The 20,539-nt window shown below is 41.3% G+C and overlaps 2 protein-coding genes across 2 annotated transcripts; both read left to right on the plus strand.

Moving 5' to 3' along the window:
- Positions 1-4,521: 4,521 nt before the first annotated feature.
- On the plus strand, positions 4,522-10,477 carry LOC102708359 (homeobox-leucine zipper protein ROC7). Its single transcript, XM_040526945.1, has 5 exons — positions 4,522-4,984; positions 6,509-6,937; positions 7,069-8,514; positions 8,604-9,011; positions 9,515-10,477. Exons 1-4 carry the CDS (start codon positions 4,883-4,885, stop codon positions 8,964-8,966), a joined length of 2,340 nt encoding a protein of 779 aa, XP_040382879.1. The 5' UTR covers positions 4,522-4,882; the 3' UTR covers positions 8,967-9,011; positions 9,515-10,477.
- A 3,473-nt stretch (positions 10,478-13,950) lies between these two features.
- LOC102706215 (polycomb group protein FIE1) lies at positions 13,951-18,845 on the plus strand. The gene is made up of 13 exons (XM_006659035.3): positions 13,951-14,428; positions 14,829-14,894; positions 14,989-15,111; positions 16,530-16,610; positions 16,696-16,788; positions 17,067-17,142; positions 17,223-17,302; positions 17,399-17,470; positions 17,640-17,699; positions 17,857-17,953; positions 18,219-18,282; positions 18,383-18,442; positions 18,579-18,845. Exons 1-13 carry the CDS (start codon positions 14,240-14,242, stop codon positions 18,652-18,654), a joined length of 1,137 nt encoding a protein of 378 aa, XP_006659098.1. The 5' UTR covers positions 13,951-14,239; the 3' UTR covers positions 18,655-18,845.
- Positions 18,846-20,539: the final 1,694 nt, after the last annotated feature.

Below are 20,539 nucleotides of genomic sequence, written 5' to 3' on the forward strand. Positions count from 1 at the left end.
AATTGAAGTGACCATATATCAACTATAAACTCTGGATTGCATATCAAGTTTGGTGCCTTAATTTTGTCTAAAAGTTGAGCATATGTAGACATATGTGTGTGTGTGTTTAATTAGTTAATTAACGTCCTCTAATGTGGTAGATTGATGTCGATGCAACTTAACTTCACAAATATCAGCAATATGTTGAAAAAAAAGGCCGGTATTGAATAAATTTAGTAAATAAATTTTCTGTTGAATATTTTGAAATACTTTTGTTCAGAACCACTATTCATTCATGACTGATGGTGTCGCCAAACCCTCACCATGCCAAGGTTTTAGTTTATTCATCCTATCATTTATATATGTATACATAATCCATCCATCATTAAATGCGATGGAATGTGTATATAGAAATAAGTTATGGACATATTTAATTTAACATTTTATCAAAAAAGCTCCAAGTATATTTAAAAAACACTAACAATGAAAGCAACCAATTTTTTTTGGGCTAAGACAACTTTTAATTCTTGAAGATCCAACACAGTCAAGGCTGAAAGAATAGAAAACAATAAGGAAACCAAAAATTATCTCTAAACTTTTGTTTTAAACTTCAAATATATACATGTTCATGCTTGTTAATTTGGTCAAACCTGAAGCTTGATATAAGCACAAGGGAAAAAATTAATTAAGTGGATCTCGCCAGCATATATGCAAACATAAATTCGTATAGAGTTAATCATAGATTAATTTCTTCATCTACATACAAACGCACTGATTTTTGGTCAAAATTGGAGTTACGAGGTATACATATCTCGACAAATTAATTGGATAGTCGGCACGTCTCACGCATATATATGAGCATATCTATATGTTCATTAATTATAGATGGGTGTACATATATGCATGCCATTTTTGCTATTATGCTATTTGGTCAACATTAGCTGCTAAAGTTTTTTATCAATCATTTTTAAAAATCCAAAATAATCATTCGAGTTGACTGTGGCAGGGCTTGTTGGATTGAGAAATTATCACATAGTAATAATATTAGTTCCTCTTATAAGACTCCATCCGTCCAAAATAAACCAATTTCTAGAGTTTAAATTTGTCCTAAAATAAATTAACTTCTACCCTTTTACCTAATATGATTCGTAAATCGAAAAAGTTTATCACTTCCGTACCACACCCCATTCATCAACCAACACTTCTTTTGTATTACACAGGGAACAATTTAGTCTTTTCTTCTTCCCACTATTTTTGCAGGGGAATTATACTGATCCTCTCATTTTTTTTTGTGATAGAGGAGTATGTTTTGAGTGTACGTGGCTGCATTCTTTGTAAGATTAAGATGAAACATAAAAGTTATATAATTTTTTGATAGCTATTTCGTGGTAGAAATAGTGAAATTAACCACTGAAATGTTAAAAAAACTACTTTAGAAATATAAAATGATTAATTTCTATATAAGAACATTTTTGTAAAAATATAGTATTTAATAGTTTCGTAAATGTACGTGTAAAACCCGAGGAATAATCAACACAAAAAATACAGCCATACAACGCAAAAAATATAATATTTAAGTCATTGTATTATAAAATTACAAATTTAGTATCATTTTTTTTATAAAAAATACAACTTCTGTAACCTAAAAAAGACAACGGTGAAACTCTAAAATTAGTAGTCATTTGATAGCTAGCTTGACCGCTAAATCTTTTTGTGAAACAAAATCTTAGATCTATAGTTTTTTTGATAAATTTAGTGCTAAATATATAGTTAATTTATATTTGGTCCAATTTCATGTAGTTTTATAAATCTATTATACATTTTTGTACACAAACACGATGGTGGGGATACATATATACGTACGTACGTACGTATTCGTACCTCTCTCTCCATCTATGGGTGTACAGAGAAGCAATAAATTCTGGACCTAAACCGCCTATTAACTCTTTCACCACAAGTCATGAACAGCACACAAAAACGGCTCTGCACAGTAGTTGCCTCTGCCTGCTGTGTTTGCTGATAAAACTTAACCAAACTCACCACCACAGTCCACACATATATATACCGGCCGTTCCATTTCTCTCCTTTTTTTTCACCTGTCTTCATTTTATTTTCACCTCTCTAGCTTCTCCGGTAAATGTACATGTCCATCTATATATCTTTAATTTGGCAAGAGCTTGCCACATGTGTACGTTCACCCTCCATCTCGTTTTACTTTTACAGTACATTTGCAAGCAGTACATGCGTGTGGTTGTCGTATATAGATCCGTCTCATATTTTTTCTTTCTTTCATGCATTTGTGAGAGGATTATATTAGAATTACGGTCTCTATATATATAATTCAATTTTTAATTTATATATGTCGACAATGTTGTATAAAGATATATAGATCTGTCTTATGCCACACTCGCAATGCTTTGTTGTTTGTTATACATGTACGTACAGTGGCCGGATTGACCACCATGTTCAATACATTGTATAGTTTGTTAATTTGCATGCTCTTCAAGCTAGAGTAACCGTTGCGGTTACTTGTGTAGTTCTATTTTAATATAAATGTATGTGAGTTGTATACAACTAAATTCTCTCTTTCTATATAACTTTTTCATGGACCCTCTTTTTCTTAATTTTAGTTACTCTTGGATGCATGGTCTTTCACATGCACTATCCTTCTATTTTAACTATATCAGTTTTGTAATCTCATGACCGTACATGCTCTGACAACCTTTTGTTTAATATAAAGAAGTTATTAAAAAGGCATTTCTCTAAGCATTGCCTTATTAATCGGAGACGAGAGATATTGGGAAAAAAGACGATCAAACCACATACATGGTATACCATGAAAGCATGCTCGAGCATCCATATATTCACCCTTCCATAATAGATACTCTCTCTGTTCAAATTTGTAGTTATCCTAAGGGCACGTACAAATGTGTCTATTAGCTGACTCTCTTAGAATGCGTTTGGTTCGTGGACGAGGTGGGTTGGGTTGGCTCAATCCCTGAATTATATGATGTGTTGGTTTTATTTTTCTGTTTGGTTGGATGGATGAGTTAGACCCGTTTTTTGTTTGGTGTAAGAGATGAGATGAGATGAGTTGGACCCGTTTTTTGTTTGGTTGAAGGGATGAGATGGGATAAAGGTTACCTCTCATATCCAAAATAAAATATTAAATAATAGGATTAATATATGAATAACCTAAAGTAATTAAATGTATATTTATACAAGTAATATATTTTAAATAAATTTAATAAATAAAATAGACACTCCTCTGTGCGTCGTGACCGTCCTGGGACGGATCCATCCCACCGTTTTGGTGGATGGGTTGGACCTGGATCTGGAGAAATATTCCTCTCCTTACCAAACAGAGTCAAGGATGGGTTGGCTCTGTCCCAACCCATCCCATCTCTGAAACCAAACACATCCTTAATCGTCATGTAAGCAAATTTGGTGACATAGAGGAAAGAGAGAAGAAGAGAGAAAAGTTGTTGCCATGCATGACAATGGCTTAAAGTCGACTCTTAGCATTTATTAAAGGAAACTTTCTTGCATGACAATATATAAAAAGGAAACTAGCTTAATAAAAAAATATTTTATTGCATTAATGAAGAAACCAAACCTAACTCTACCTTTATACGTATCATTATAAAATAGACTCTTGTTGCTGACATAGCTTGAGATAGAGCCCATAATAAGCTCTACTGTTAAATATGCCCTAAATAGTTTTAGAGCTAGCTAGCAAAAATTTGGCTTGCTATATTTTTCATATACTCCGAGAGACGACAAATTCTACCATCCATACTTAATATTTTTTTTGGGGTCCCAATAGTAAATAAGTGGTGATGAAGGATGGCCGGCCAAACTTGAATTTTGAAAACACGTGACTTTGTTGCTAACATGTGGGCTTGACGAATCTTAAGCCCACGGGTCAGTAACACAAGTAACAGACAGAGGATCTCAATCCGCCTTACTTAGCTAGCTAGTCAACTCTTTTTAGACATGTGTTTTTCTTTGGTAGCTAAAATCTTACATAAGTACTATATAGCTAATCTGTTGAAGATGCTCTTATTAATTATTTTTTTCAAAAACCCGCCATTCCTTACCGTCGATGTATATTTACATGTTCACCCCTCCATAACACCTAACATGACGTTTTCGATGGCGGATAATTCGGTCATTTGTACAAAGCTACTACTTAAAACATTACATACAACATATCCAAATGACAAAAAGACGACAGCATACATATTACATCTACATGTATAGATATACACACACAGATAAATACGTACTATACGTACATGGTATACCAAATAATCTCTCTCTACACTAGTACTGGTTTCTCTCTCATCACAGGGCAGAGAGAGAGAGAGGGAGGGAGGGAGGGGCAGCCAGTGCGTGTCATGCAATAACTCCACGCCCGCAATGAATGCCCATTGCACCCTCTCGCTACTCGCCGCATTTACTCCCCCCCTCTTCAATACGCGCACCCTCCACCCTCCCTCCTCTTCGTCTTCCTCCTCCCGCCGCCGCTCCTCACTCTCCCTGTAGCTTGATCGCTCACAGCAAGCAACAAGCGAGCCTAGCTGCTGTGTGGAGTGAGGTGAGAGTGCAGACTAGCTGATCCGCTGTGCCGCCGGTTACAGATACGAGCGACGACGACGACGACGGCTGGTGTGGTACATGGTGAGCTAGAGAGAGATTAATTGTTGATTTGTTGGTGCTGGTAGATCTGAGCTAGCTCCGTCCGCCCGCGGGTGTTTCATGGTGGATCTCTAGCTAGCTACGTGCCTAGCTAGGGTTTGTGGTAGTTGCAAACTTGCAATTAGCTAGCTAGCTAGCTGGCTGGCTGGCTATATCTCTCTCCTGGTCTGTGACGTGTTAGCAGCTTTGTATGCCCTGAGGGATGATGATCCCTGGCCGGAACCTCTCGCCGGCGATGATCGGCCGGCCCAACGGCGGCGGCGTCGCTTATGCTTCCTCTTCATCGGCGCTCTCCCTCGGCCAGGTATGGCAGTACTGTCAACCATGGTATAATTGTGAGCAAATCTGATAGCTTGATTTTTGTTTATGGCAGTTCTTATCTTATCTCTGAATAATTAAGCCTCGTGATTTTCTGAATCCTTTTACTGTGTTATGCATATATATGCGCAAATCTTAGTAATTAAACACTACCTAATTTCCTGCACTTAAGTTGTTTCCTGCTAGTACTCTTAGCTAGTTGCGTGTGCAGTGTCTGTCAGGCTGTCACACTGTCATGCATCATCACTAATTAACTCACTCATCTGTATGAAGAATGTATTATCAAGTAATAAGTGTGCACACACATATGGAGTTAATTAGGAGATCGAGTGTTTTGTTTTCAGAATGAAAGCGAATGCATTTAAGTAGGGGATTAATAAATACCAAAAGGGATTCATACATATATATAGCTAGCTCTAGCTAACTTGGTGTGCTGTATATGAAGAAATGGAACACATTAATATTGGCTTTGTGTGTGCACTTGCTGCAGTTGTGAAGATTGGTGCAAAAACACTACAGCTTCTCAGTACATATTAATATGCCCCTACTCTCTTGTGCAGCCTGCAATAACTTGTGCCATCCTTTATTAATTTCTCAAGCTGTGTTCTTTCCCTAATTTTGGCTCCTTTTTCCAAGCCTATTTGCAAACATTTATTGCCTTGCTGCCCCAAAATGAACATGATTTTTCTTCCATACTGTTTTTTTCAGTCAGACTTAGCACTAACTAAGTAACTAGCACTGTTGTGAATTTCTTATAGTTGGTCCTCCATTTCAAACTTCCCTCCAGTTTATTTTGCTTCAGAAAAGCAATTCAATTGAGCGTTTTCCCTCCAGAATTATAACTCCCTCTTGCAGTAGTACTTGTTTGTTTTGATAAATGTGTCTCCCATACAATCTTTAGAAAACATTAGCCGAACGTACGTGCTTTGTTACAGATAAAAGAAAATATATATAGTAAACTATATTTTCCATGAAATATGTTACTTATATTTTTGTATAGGGAATATTCCCCTAAATTTGATTTTATATGAGCTTATTTAGATTTGATTCTTGCTTAATATTAAGAAGTTCAAGGGGTAATTTGCCAAATTTATGATTGAAATAGATGGGTGGCAGATTCGCTGCAACCACCGCCATCTTTTTTTAGAGTAATATAGAAACCTTATTATTAATCACAAATTTTTACAAGTTACAACAGGAAGTCATCAATATATCACACTCCACAACTAGAGACAGATCAAAAACCACTAGGTTCCTGAAGATTGAGATGTTAAACTAAACGCTCTGCATTTCTGCACTAATATATGATGTAATTCAAGTTATATTCACATCTAATCTCTTATTTCAACTGAACTACAACTATCTATATATGCTCATACCATGAAACTACATACATCAGCACATATTGTCTAGTACTCTAGCTCTAGCTATCATCAACTATTTGCTCTTACTACCATTACCTAGCTTGATACATAGTTGCACCAACTCATGAATGTTAATTGCAATGCAGAGCTTACTGGATGGACACCACCATCAGCTGCCAATGCCATCAGTGCTGCAGCAGCACCATCACAATGGGCAGCATTTGCTTGATCATCAGCACCAGCAGCTTCCCCCACAGGCGACGACGACGAGCGAAAGCGACGCTCGCGCCCCTCGCGACGAGCTGGAGATGAGCAAGTCCGGCGGCAGTGACAACCTCGAGAGCGGCGGTGGCGGCGGCGGAGGTGGTGGCTCCGGTGAGGATCAGGACCCCAACCAGCGCCCTCGCAAGAAGCGGTACCACCGCCACACCCAGCACCAGATCCAGGAGCTCGAGGCCTTCTTCAAGGAGTGCCCCCACCCTGATGACAAGCAGCGCAAGGAGCTCAGCCGCGAGCTTGGCCTCGAGCCTCTCCAGGTCAAGTTCTGGTTCCAGAACAAGCGCACCCAGATGAAGGTAACATACTGATCCGTGTACGACTAAGTATGTCCATCCATACATGGTTTCAATTGAAATGTCTTCTTTAAAATGCTAATGGTTATGTGTTCTCTATGTGTGTGGTGGTTGCACGGATGGGTGTGTTGCAGACGCAGCATGAGAGGCACGAGAACAATGCGCTGCGCGCCGAGAACGAGAAGCTAAGGGCGGAGAACATGAGGTACAAGGAGGCGCTTGCCAACGCGTCGTGCCCAAACTGCGGCGGCCCGGCCGCCATTGGTGAGATGTCGTTCGACGAGCACCATCTCCGGCTTGAGAACGCGCGCCTCCGTGACGAGATCGACAGGATCTCCGCCATCGCTGCCAAGTACGTCGGCAAGCCGGCCGGGGCCGTGGCGGCTGCCTACCCGCCGCTGCCGCCGTCGAACAGGTCGCCGCTCGATCACATGGGCATGCCCGGCGCCGGCGCGGACGTGTTCGGCGCTGACTTCGACAAGCCGCTGGTTATTGAGCTCGCCGTGGCCGCCATGGAGGAGCTCGTCCGGATGGCGCAGCTCGGCGAGCCGCTCTGGACGCCGGCGCTCAGCGGCGAGGCGCTCGGCGAGGAGGAGTACACGCGCGCGTTCCCGCGTGGGCTCGGCCCCAAGTCGCCGGAGCTGAGGTCGGAGGCGTCGAGGGAGACAGCGGTGGTGATCATGAACCACGTCAGCCTCGTGGAGATGCTCATGGACGTCGGGCAGTGGACGGCGCTCTTCTCGAGCATCGTGTCGCGCGCGGCCACGCTGGAGGTGCTCTCCACGGGCGTCGCCGGCAACCACAACGGCGCGCTGCAGCTCATGTCCGCCGAGTTCCAGATGCCGTCGCCACTAGTGCCGACGAGGGAGAGCCAGTTCCTGCGCTACTGCAAGCAGCACCCCGACGGCACGTGGGCCGTCGTCGACGTCTCCCTCGACGGGCTCCGCTCCGGCGGCTGCCCGCCTGCGGTGCGCGGCCACCGGCGCCGCCCCTCCGGCTGCCTGATCCAGGAGATGCCGAACGGCTACTCGAAGGTGACGTGGGTGGAGCACGTGGAGGCCGACGACCAGATGGTGCACAACCTGTACAAGCCGGTGGTGAACTCCGGGATGGCGTTCGGGGCGCGGCGGTGGGTGGCGACGCTGGAGCGGCAGTGCGAGCGGCTGGCGAGCGCGATGGCGAGCAACGTGGCCTCGTCGGGCGACGCCGGCGTCATCACGACGTCGGAGGGGAGGCGGAGCATGCTGAAGCTGGCGGAGCGGATGGTGGCCAGCTTCTGCGGCGGCGTCACGGCGTCCACGACGCACCAGTGGACGACGCTCTCCGGCAGCGGCGCTGAGGACGTCCGCGTCATGACCCGCAAGAGCGTCGACGACCCCGGCCGCCCCCCCGGCATCATCCTCAACGCCGCCACCTCCTTCTGGCTCCCCGTCCCCCCCTCCCGCGTCTTCGACTTCCTCCGCGACGACTCCACCCGCAGCGAGTGGGACATCCTCTCCAACGGCGGCGTCGTCCAGGAGATGGCCCACATCGCCAACGGCCGCGACCACGGCAACGCCGTCTCCCTCCTCCGCGTCAACGTACGTACCCTTCACCCTGCCTCCTCCTCTCTTCCTCGACGCACGCATCGATCGATCGCCATGGCTGATCAAATCGCGTTTGCTTGCAGAACGCCAACTCGAACCAGAGCAACATGCTGATACTGCAGGAGTGCTGCACCGACGCGACGGGGTCGTACGTCATCTACGCGCCGGTGGACGTGGTGGCGATGAACGTGGTGCTCAACGGCGGCGACCCGGACTACGTGGCGCTGCTGCCGTCGGGGTTCGCCATCCTGCCCGACGGCCCGGCCGACGGCGCCGCCGGCGGGTCGCTGCTCACCGTGGCGTTCCAGATACTGGTCGACTCCGTGCCGACCGCCAAGCTGTCCCTCGGCTCCGTCGCCACCGTCAACAGCCTCATCGCCTGCACCGTCGAGCGCATCAAGGCCGCCATCGCCGGCGAGAATGCCGTCGCGCCCTGCCCCCTGTGACCGCCGCGGCGCGCCCATCTATCCATCCGTCCATCATGTGCAATGGTCAGTGATCATGAGCTCCACTAAACTCACCTTAATTTAATTGTTCATCATTCATAATCCCTGTGAAGTTACCATTTTTATCATTCAAAGCATGCCACTGAATGATCATTTCTTTTGTCTTTTGCTTATGCTTATAGGCTAAAATTTAAAATTTTCAACTTTAAATTTGAGTTGATTTTGAGGTTTTTTCAATGTAGTTTATTTTTCAGAATTGTCTTTTAAATCGTGATAAATACGTATATAAAAGATTTAGTCATAAATTATTTTTCGTTTGCAAATATGTCATTTAGCCTTTTCTTTTGAAAACCCAAAGATGATCCTGTGTCAGCATTTCTTCGATTTTAAGTCGACCCACTTTGATTAAAAATTATTGCTTTCCATCGTCTTAAACATACCAGTAGGTGATCAATTCATTGAAATGTTTTTTTTTGGTCTGCGTGTACAGGTTTCAGTTTAATCGAAATTTGTGCTATTTTAAATTTGGTGGAATTTCGTGTGTGCAGGAGATCAAGGGAGGGATCAAGAGCGAATTCGGAGGTTTAGCATGTGGGGAGTCAAGAACGCACCGCAGGCTACTGTCCTGGCAAAGTGTTGCTGCTGCTTCATCAGTTAGCTAGTTTATTTATCTAAAAAATTCACCATTACCATCACCCAAAAAACACACCACAAAATCATGAGTAAATCTTGATTATCCAACACGGCAGCAACACAACTTAGGTCCTATGATCATGGCTGATAATATATACTACATATTTATACAGTGATATGTCATAGGCTCTGAGTTGTGTTGCTCTCAAATTCCTACTCATCATCATCATCCAAATTAGATTTGCTTCAGTGTTCAGACAAACACATTGCATCCATCCATGCATCCACCTCTTGTTCGATTAGGTCCAGGTTAGTTTCAGTTCAAAAGTTAATCACTCACCTGCATTTACATGGCTCATCAACAGGTCATCAGAGAGTTAATTAATTCAGAAGCAAGCAGGCAAAAGCAACACTTTGCAAGAACGGTTGGTTGGTTCGGGTATTGACTCCTCTTTCTCTCTCCGGGTTGCCACTCTCTCTCTAGGCCTCCTCTCCTTCCTCTTCCAAGGATATATGCATGATTTATTTCATCATCAGCTGGACCAATGCATGCATTGTGTGCTGCACAGTACCTTTCAATTCAGTTTGCAGAAAGTCTGTATCATCTTTGTGTTTCTTTGGTTTCTCCTGTTTATTAGATTGGGTTTAAAACTACTTTGCATGCATCTGGAGATTGCAGAAGTCTGTCTGTATCCTCTCTTTGTGATTCTCATGGACAGTTTGATTAAATTGAACTTCCTTTTTTTTTTTTTGGCATCCATCTTGTTGTCTGGCTGAGTTCATGCATTGTTTTCGTATATATCTGCAGATGATTAATGATGTTTGTTTGTGATAAGTTTGATGTAATATTGTAAGTCAGATCTGAAATAACATCCACGTTTCCTAGTATTTTCCGAAAGCTACATCTCAAAAAAACGGACGCTTTTGACTAGAGTTGTTCAGGATGATTTATTGTAATTTTTTTGAGGTAGCCGATCATGTGATAACCGTGGTCGTTGTAGATATGGTAGTTGATGTAGCTGCATATAGCCGAAGGCGAAAAAAAAATTTGAAGACGGAGCTGCGATCATAGATGAGGCATCTTGCAGATGTCAAGGGATGCCGTTGGAAGCGTCTTTGCATATGTCAGAGGATGCCCTTGGGTCATCTTACATATGTCAGAGAACGTTGTTGACGTCGGGTCACCAATTTTTGGTTGTCCTCCTTACGTCGTGTATGAGGTCACCACCGTAGTGATGCCAGGTTGATGCAGTCTTTGTCCGTCGTAGATGACGCGGTCGATGCCATCGTCGATGACGCGGTCGATACCGTCGTCGATGAAGCGTCTTGCAGAGATTCATGTCAGAGGACGCGAGATGAATGTCCATCATTATGGACGAAGCGGCGTCGTGTTGTTCCACTGTTGATATGGACCATCGGCGGTGTATCTTCAATACATGTTGATGACGGACATGGAGACTTGATGAAGACATCGGTTGCTTGATGCAGTGCTTGCTTGTTGGTTGATCGATGTCGTCGCTCTTCTGCTTCTGCCGCTAGAATAGAATTTGGGAGATTTTATAGTGGGAAGAAACTAATCTAAAAAAATATAATCTAATCTATAGATGATTTTGGGTAACTAAAAAGAAATTGATCTAATGCTAATTATTAAAAAAAATAATCTAATCTAGGGATAATATTTAGTGGCTATGTAGCTAATTGAAAAAGAATGCATGCACTATATATGTGCTGGAAGTTGATGATCATGGTCGTCGTCCTCGCCGTCAAACTGCAGAGCGAAACGATTTTGCCACCCGCGGAGTAGCGTCGATGTAGCCTGGTGTCCTTGCCGTTGAACAGTCGGCCAGACCGATCTTACCATTGAAAAAGTTGAAGTGGCTCAGCGACGTGCTCGACAGGCACTCGAGAAGGCGATCGCGGTGGCCTCGTTGTCCACGTCGAGGGGGTCGGCAGGGGGTAGGGACCACCAGAGCCTCGTCGTGCCGTCCTCCGCATCTCCCATGCCTAAGGGCAGGTGCTCCGAAGGGGAGTCTGAATCTTACCGTCTTGCCTTGATCGGTTGGATGGCTCGCCGGCGGTGGGTTGCCACTGGCGGGCCGGCTTTGACTCGAATTCGACGATTTCTATTAGGATCTAGGCTCTGATACTATGTGGAAAATATTAGGTGGGTTGCCACTGATGCAGTGCACGTGCGACCTGGCGCCGCCGGCGTGCGCGTAGTGCCTGTCGACGGCGACGTCGAAGCTCGGGCAGCTCTGCGGCGGCGCGCAGGGGTGCCGGATCGACTACAGCAGCTGTTGGGTGCGCTACGAGATCTACCCCTTCTACTTCCCGCTCGCCACCGGCACCGGCCGCGCCGCCGCCACCGACATGACCAAGTACACCAAGATCACCGTGCACTGATCGATAATAACTCACGCGCGTATGTCTCTCGACTGCAAATGCAACCAGTGTGTGTTCGTTGTTGTTTTTTGTTTCAGTGAATAAATTGAACCGTGTAAGGCTAACTATATAAAAGTTGTATCAATGCAAACATGATGCATGCTGTAGCTAGCTTTGAATAAATAAGGATCTGTACCCAGCGTCGTTGTACGCACAGTTCAATGAATAGTATGGTAATGTTTATTTTACTTATATTTATTTCATTCGGTTCATGTTATAAGATTTTCTGGTTTTAACTAGATTTTGTATACGTGCTAATGAATCTACACATATACAAACAGGGTGTTTATTTCCCTCTAACTTTTTTAAATCACTGTCATATCGAATGTTTAAACCCAACATCGTTCACTCGTTGTACGGACGGTTCGATGAATAGTATCATAATGCTACTATATTTCTATTTGCCTTCAAAATTCAGTCCAAATTTGGCAGCCGCAACCACTCTATATTGGATTGGGAAGTATCAATATATCTCTATCTGCGCCCACCATATAAAATTTTCTCTATCATTGGGCAACTTGTTAGTGCTGTGTGGAGCTAGAATTAAGGAGTTGATAGCAGATCGAATGTGTTCTTTCATTTTATGTGCTCTTGCTTTATATAAAGCTGGGCTTTTAGCCTTTTATAAAAAAAACAATATGATAAATTATCTATATTTTTATAGCTATTTAATAGTTTAAATAATGAAAATCATCCAAAGAACACAGTTTAAATAATAAAAATCATCCAAAGAACGCAATTTAAATAATAAAAATCATCCAAAGAACACAGCCTATGAGCACGTATGTGCGTGCCTGGGTGCAAGGCAGGCCCTGACTCTGCCCTCACCTCCTCTTCCCTCTACTTACTTCTTTTTTAAGTGTTTGAGATAACATTTACTCATATTTATCACAATGCATTTTTTATAATGTAACATTTATATTATATATATATATATATTATATGCAATTTTAGCATATCCATAGTATTATTAGACCTGATTATTTGCTCAACACTTCAAAATACGTCTTCCTCAAATAAATTTTCCAACTGCATCGAACTATGAAATTATTAGACACTTTATTATACGCTATTTGTTAAGTTTGTTTTTAAAATATTTGATCTATCCCAACAATCAAGTAAATAAATTTGCGGTGATAATTCACTCAATAATCTAGCAAAATCAAGATTTTGGACAAAATAAAATGCATTGAACTATGAAATTATTTATGACCATTTAACTGAATGAAAAGTCTCGTGATGGCTACGACGACGACAACAACAAAATTCAAAACTCTATTGAGGACAGAAAATGCAGATTTTAAGAAGATAAAAGAGGAGAGAGAAGAGCGGAAGGCTACAGATTTGTAGCCAGCTAAGCCAGACTCTAAGACACATGTGTGTATGACATGTGGGACTCATAATGATTGTGTAGTATATGTTTATAGGTAACTATTGTATAATTGACTATTAAGTTGGCTATAGATGATTAGGGCTATAAGCACTATTGAACTTGCTCTTATGCGGTTTTACGCCCTTCCTAATTTGCTTCCCAAAAGCAAAAAGAGATAAATTCAACTATACCACCGACAACAAATATATTCACCTAAAAAACCACTTCCGATCTACGAAAGTGACTCGTAAAAATACCATGATAGTGTATGCACGCACTATTACTTACCATCATGCCAATTGGTTCAACTTATTTAGGGTGACTGTTTGACTTTTTACGAAAAAAATCTAAGGAAAAGATTGGAAAATAAACTTAAGTAAAAAAACCTTAAAAATTAACTTCAAATTTAAATTCAAAATTCAAAATTTGTCAAATAAGCATAAGCAGAATCAAAAAGTTAGGGTTCATGTTTAATTATTTTGGCTACATAAAAAGACCAAAGTACCCCCAGTCATTGTATGCTTCGTTTTTTCTTCCTCACTCTTTCTTCCCGTACGCCGGCGAGGCAGTGAGGCGGCGGCGGCTCCTCGCCAGCGGCCGACCGGCGAGCTCCCCCCCTCCGCGCTCTCCCTTGCAGCAGCTACCCGCTCCTCCTCTGGCGCTTATCCCTTCCCCCCCTTTGTAGACCCTGCGAGAAGCTCAGGCCGTCGTCATCCTAAACCCCGACCACGCCGGAATCCCGCCGCCGTAAGTTACCAAGGGCACCTAGGCCGCCTTCCGGGGAAGGGGGAGGTTCCGGACACCCCCAACGCGCTGGTTCTTGCGTATGGCGAAGCTGGGTCCGGGGCAGGGGCTGGGGTGCGAGGCGGCGGTGGGGTCGTTGCAGCCGAGCCGGAAGCGGGAGTACAAGGCGTGCAACAAGCTCACCGAGGGGAAGCGCCCGCTCTACGCCATCGGCTTCAACTTCCTCGACGTCCGCTACTACGACGTCTTCGCCACCGTCGGCGGCAACCGCGTAATCGCTCGTTCATTCCTTCTTGTTTTGCGGAATTCTTTGCTGATCGGAAGCTGTTATTGTTAGCGATAATTTGGAAGGGAGGGAGAATCTAGGGTTTTGATTTAGCGGGTTCTGGTATTTGGGGGGAAACGGAGGATTTTGGTTTGGAATTTAGTGGAAATTCTAAAGCTGGTATATTAGCTTGGAGTTTGAGATTTTTATCCTCTTCCCTTTGCTTGGAACAGTATGTGATTTGTACTGCATTTCGATGGGTCTTCTGAAATTTGTAGTTTTCCTTTAGGCTTTGACAAAAAATCATATGAATATTTGCTTTAGAGGATCGATCATATAGTAGACAACCTCTTTTAATGGCTAGTATGATGAAATGTTCTGTCTTTATCTTTTCTTGATTTTGCAGGTGACAACATACAGCTGCCTCAAGGATGGCAATTTTGCTATACTGCAAGCGTATGTTGATGAGGATGTAAGCTTTCCCGACAATCTCCAGTGTCTTCAGTTTCTTATATGACTTAGGCTATTGTGTTTCTAATGCTCGCGAGATCTGTATTCTACCTCAGAAGGATGAATCATTCTACACACTGAGCTGGGCTTGTGATCTTGATGGTACGCCATTATTAGTGGCTGCAGGAAGCAATGGGATCATTCGGGTCATCAACTGTGCCACCGAGAAGTTACTCAAGGTTCAATAGTGCCATATTTTCATATGCTTCTCAACAAACTTGAATGAAGATTCATTTATGACAATCTATGCTCTTTTATTTTTTGAGATACCCATGATTGAAGCTATGCTTCAGAGAATAGTTACTTCTCTGGTAAATGCATCCATTCAAGGTCACTTGATATTTGCTTTGATTATGAATTGTGTGTTTTACTGTTTTTCCATATTTTATTGCTATTAAATTGCATCTGTTTGTCCATAAAAGTGTATATTTAGGTCTTGACTGCTTTAATGTGTCTAACTAGGGTGCTACCTGCATGTTTCTACGGGGCTGATATGACACCATACGTAGATCATAATGATTATTCATTATACGTGGAAGGTTTTGACAGTACTGAAGTAGATATTTAGGAAGCCACAAATAGGGCACCTTAATAATTTACTATTAGGCATGAAGTTAAATTACTGTAGGTGAGATCCATTTTCTGCTCATCAACTCTTGTTTGTCCGTGTACTTATGATCTTTCGTTTACAAAGCTATTAATGCTAAAATTATCAAGTGATAATTATTAAAATAGCGTCTCTTAATTCACAAATGCTAAAATACCATCAGGTTAGTCATTGACAGAGTGATTACATTTTGGTAAACTGCATGTGATAGATGTAAGAAAATCCCCTAATTATCAATCCATTGTTGAAACCATTGGAAATTCTACATAAATCAGCAAGTTTCTTTTGCATGAAAGTATCCTGGGTTGACTACCATTCAAGCGTATGTCTCATTGGCGGGAACTGGATAATGTTAAATTCTGTTCTACTTAGAATTTGTACGAACCATTCACTCATCTAGGGCTGCTCCAAGAAGCATGAAAATTCTAGGCCGAGGGATGTAGGAAGAAGCGAAATAGACTACGATCATACACATAAACAATTGCAGGTTGGATGAAGCATTTTGCAAGCCTGGATGTACCTGCAAACTTCAGTGACTTTCTTTGCCAACACAATTTCTTTAAGCCTCCCATGTCTCCTGGAGAGAGTGGTGAGAAAGAATGCCTGCCAATGCCTTATATTTATGTGTTATTTGGCTACTGCCACCTGGCTGGCCAGGGCTATTACAGGCTTAACACATGCGATAATGCTTTGTCAGTGGTTATAACATGATCCATTTGTTAAGTATAAAGATGTGCTGATTGTGGGATTAAGATTTTTCAAAATAAGTAATCAAAGGGCTAGATTTTTTTTTTTGATGGATGATGTGGCTTAATCACAATGCTTGCTTTTCAGTCAGTAATATAGGAGAGAAAGATATGGGTGAAAATGTAGAGCATAGTGGATGTTTTCCATTGAAATAGTCTGAGAACTGGGTATATCAATTATTTACTATCCTATACTGATGACTAGGGATTTAGGGTAAATGTCTTATATCTGTATATTTTTCAGACTTTTGTTGGCCATGGTGATTCAATAAATGAGATAAGAACTCAAGCATTGAAGCCTTCGCTCATCATTTCTGCAAGCAAGGTTTGAAGATAATCTTTTCTGGAGCTGGATCTGTCTATGTTTAATTGTTTTTTTTTCTGATTCTGCTTCACATGGCATTGTGTAGGATGAGTCTGTTAGGCTGTGGAATGTTCACACAGGGATCTGCATTTTGATTTTTGCTGGAGCAGGTGGTCACCGGAATGAAGTATTGAGTGTTGTAAGTTGCTTCGGTTTTCTAGTTATGACATTATTTGGGGAAAGTACTTAGTAGAAACAAACTGAAGATAACATTCTTCCAGCTTCTAATATTTTTTCGAGGAACCGGGCAGGAGCTCTTTCATTTCATTTTCAGTTTCTTATATCATCTTTCTTTATTGTGCTGAAAATATTTAATTGATTCCAGCAGTAATCAAGCAAGTCTTGGTTCCACAATAACAGCCATTTTATTTATAGTTCGCTTTAGGACAAATATTGATCAACCATGTTTTGCTACAGGACTTCCACCCATCTGATATCTATCGCATAGCAAGCTGTGGCATGGACAACACTGTTAAAATATGGTCAATGAAGGGTTAGCAGGCCATCTCAGCATAGCTTTTTATTTACATTCACTTTCTGCTTACATTGACACTGTTTGAATTATTGTCATAGAATTCTGGCCATATGTTGAGCAATCCTTTGCATGGACTGACCTTCCATCAAAATTTCCAACAAAATATGTCCAATTTCCGGTATGCTAAGTATCTTCCGATAACCTTCGAATATTCTTTTGCAAGATTTTGATATTCCATCCATGTGGCATCATACAAATCTTCCTCTGCTTTCAGGTATTGATTGCTGTTGTACATTCTAACTATGTTGATTGTACGAGATGGCTTGGTGACTTCGTCCTATCAAAGGTCAAACTTTTTATTCTTTAAATGGATTTATGGATTGGTACATGCTCATAATGTATCCATACTACTGATGCAAGATACTGCATTGATGCTGCAACCTGTTCTTTCCGTGCTATTTTGGTTCATGCCTATAGGATGAGTATATCTGATCGATGCTAACTTTAATTTGCAGAGTGTTGACAACGAAATCGTGCTGTGGGAACCAAAAACAAAAGAACAAAATCCTGGGGAGGTGACACAATTCTTCTCTGGAACTATGGACCTTAATTCATTTTACTTGCCATCTGATATTATCATCTAAACAGTTTTCCATTATGTTACTTTAGTTCCCAGTGTCCCTTCCCATACTAAATGTCCCCCTCTGAAGTAAAACTGCTTTTCAAATGTAGGGTAGCATTGATATTCTTCAGAAGTACCCTGTCCCAGAATGTGACATCTGGTTTATCAAATTCTCATGTGATTTTCACTTCAATCAGTTGGCAATAGGTAATATCTCCCTTCCATTTTATCATTACATTGTAAATTTTATGCACATGTTTGAAGATGTTCTTGCATGAGAAATTTTTTTGTCATACTCAGTAATCACAAGTCAAAAGATTATGTTTATAAAAAAAAATGAAATCTGCAGAATATGGTCTAGTGCTATATGCATAGTGTGAAAAAAGTTACATGTTTAAACTCATTTGGTTTATATTATTTTTTCCAAAATATGCTGAATACTTGGAAATAACCAATTTGCTTATTTAATCAGGCAACCGTGAAGGTAAAGTTTATGTCTGGGAAGTACAATCCAGTCCTCCTGTTTTAACTGCTCGGTAATTTCCAAGAACTTGAGTTGTTTCCCATCAAGAACTTGAGTTGTTTCCCATCTTAACAGCTCGTGCATCTTGCATGCTAACGCATCATCTTTTACAGGCTGACTAATCCGCAATGCAAATCAGCGATAAGGCAGACTGCTGTGTCATTTGATGGAAGGTGCTTCACTTTACCTGTTCTCAATCTATTTCAGTGAAGATCCTGTGCATTATTATGTTCATACATCGTTTTCAACTTGTGTTTTTTGTTTGATCTTTGATGCCCTGACATGTGAACATTTTTTCCTCTTCTTCAGCACAATCCTTGCCTGCAGCGAGGACGGTAGCATATGGCGGTGGGATGAAGTGGACCATCCAAGCATCAAAAACTGAAGCAGGTGAAAAAAAAAAACCTACAGACAGACGACGGCAAGGCCAGATTAAGATTGGAGTTTCCTGCATGTGTACTTTGTTGTGGGTTGTACTAATCGGTCTTGTCGCTGGAAAGAAAAAAGCAACTGCAATTTTGGTTCTGTGAAATCAGAACGGTTTGATCAACTGAATGTTTGGTCTGCCGACTAGTATGTTGCTTCTGTTTTGCGCGGGAAGTTTCAAGTTGGAGTTCCAATTAAAAGGCCATGGCTCTAGCTCTAGCTACACTTGTCTTGAAGCTAGAGTCTAATCGAACGATTTTAGTTTCACATAAAGGTGGTGTTTTAGTTGTCAAATTTTTTTAGCAAAAATATCACATCGAACGTTTGACTGGATGTCGGAAGGGGTTTCAGACACGAATGAAAAAACGAATTTTACAGCTAGCCTAGAAACCGCGAGACGAATCTTTTGAGCCTAATTAATCCGTCATTAGCACATATTGGTTACTGTAGCCCTTATGGCTAATCAGAGACTAATTAGATTCAAAAGATTTGTCTTAAGATTTTTTTTATAACTGTGCAATTAGTTTTTTGGTTCATCTATGTTTAATGCTTTATTATGTTTAATGCTTTATTTAGGTGTTTAAAAATTCGATGTGATGTTTTTAGAAAAAAATTTTGGGAACTAAACAAGGCCAAAATAGAAGTGGAGGAGCAGCGTGGAGTGATCTTTAAAAAAATGAACTAGAGGTGGAGTTGGATTAGAGTAGCTCCACAGTTTCATTTTAGATTCTGCCGAGTTGAAGCTCTGCCAATTAGGCCCTAAAAACAATCGAATCTTGCAAAATTATTGTGATTTAAAATTTTTAAGAAATTATTAGGGTTTATTTGGTAGGGCTTCAGCTTCTCTAGAAGCATAGTCTAGAGCGGAGTTGTGAAACTTCTTAGATCCAGTTCCATCCATCTAATTTATTTTTTTTAATGATCATTTTGGCCCGCTTCACTCTTATTTTGCATGGAGTTCGAAAATCATTTGGATAGGTTTGGTTCTAGCTCTAGAACATGTGAAGCTGGAGTTAGAGCTTCAGTAAACATGCCCTAAGCTCAAAACACTAGACTCTATAGAAATAAAGGGCATGTTTGGGGAGTTTTAAATTCCGAGAATTAGCTGTTTAGTAGCTAATTTCTGAGTTTGGAAAAGCTCCAGTTTCATAGAACATAGAAGCAGAGCACAGTTTCGAGTGATCTAGAAAATAATAATAGAGAGGTGGAGCTAGATTAGTGTCCACAACTCCATTCTAGACTTTGCCTCTTGAGTTAACTTTAGAAGTTGGAGCTCTCGAATTATTTTATTTTTAAATCTTTTTAATAAATAATTTTATTACTAAAGCTCGGGGAAAACTATTTCCACCGTATGAATCTTTTGACCACACCATCAACATTGGCGTGATAAAAAACTGTTGGCACACCGAGTTTTTAGTGTGGTCGAGTCAATTTTTCAGCATTTGACTCGCATGATTTTTTTAAAAAAGTTGAACCTTTTATTTTTTAAATTTTAAACTATACCACTTTGACATTTATTTCTAAATTTAAACTTTTGGTCACGTTAGGAGCCGCCATGACAATCTAGCCAGTGTGTAAAAAAAGTTAATTAGATTCATGCTTTTATAAATTTGTCAGTTTTGAAATAGTGTTATTATTATTATTCGACTAATTGTAAGGACGTCATTATAATTTTAGAAATATTTCAGATATATCATTTTGGGACCAAATTGTCCTTTGCACATATCAAGGACACAGTGAAGAGTAGATGAGCAATATGGTCTAATTTTTTTTAAAAATACACCGAAAGAGTATGGAGTGGCATATTTTGAATAGCTCTGAAATTATAATGACATTCTTACCAT

The sequence above is a fragment of the Oryza brachyantha genome, chromosome 8 (assembly GCF_000231095.2).
Source record: "Oryza brachyantha chromosome 8, ObraRS2, whole genome shotgun sequence".
Lineage (NCBI taxonomy): Eukaryota > Viridiplantae > Streptophyta > Magnoliopsida > Poales > Poaceae > Oryza > Oryza brachyantha.

Excerpts from the sequence above, each read along its gene's own strand:
- LOC102706215 (XM_006659035.3), top strand. The coding sequence starts at position 14,240 with ATGGCGAAGCTGGGTCCGGGGCAGGGGCTGGGGTGCGAGGCGGCGGTG. Across the intron at positions 17,700-17,856 it reads AAGAACAAAATCCTGGGGAG|GGTAGCATTGATATTCTTCA; the intron begins GTGACACAATTC and ends TTTCAAATGTAG. Across the intron at positions 18,443-18,578 it reads GCTGTGTCATTTGATGGAAG|CACAATCCTTGCCTGCAGCG; the intron begins GTGCTTCACTTT and ends CCTCTTCTTCAG.
- LOC102708359 (XM_040526945.1), top strand. The coding sequence starts at position 4,883 with ATGATGATCCCTGGCCGGAACCTCTCGCCGGCGATGATCGGCCGGCCC. Across the intron at positions 6,938-7,068 it reads ACAAGCGCACCCAGATGAAG|ACGCAGCATGAGAGGCACGA; the intron begins GTAACATACTGA and ends GGTGTGTTGCAG. Across the intron at positions 8,515-8,603 it reads TCTCCCTCCTCCGCGTCAAC|AACGCCAACTCGAACCAGAG; the intron begins GTACGTACCCTT and ends GTTTGCTTGCAG.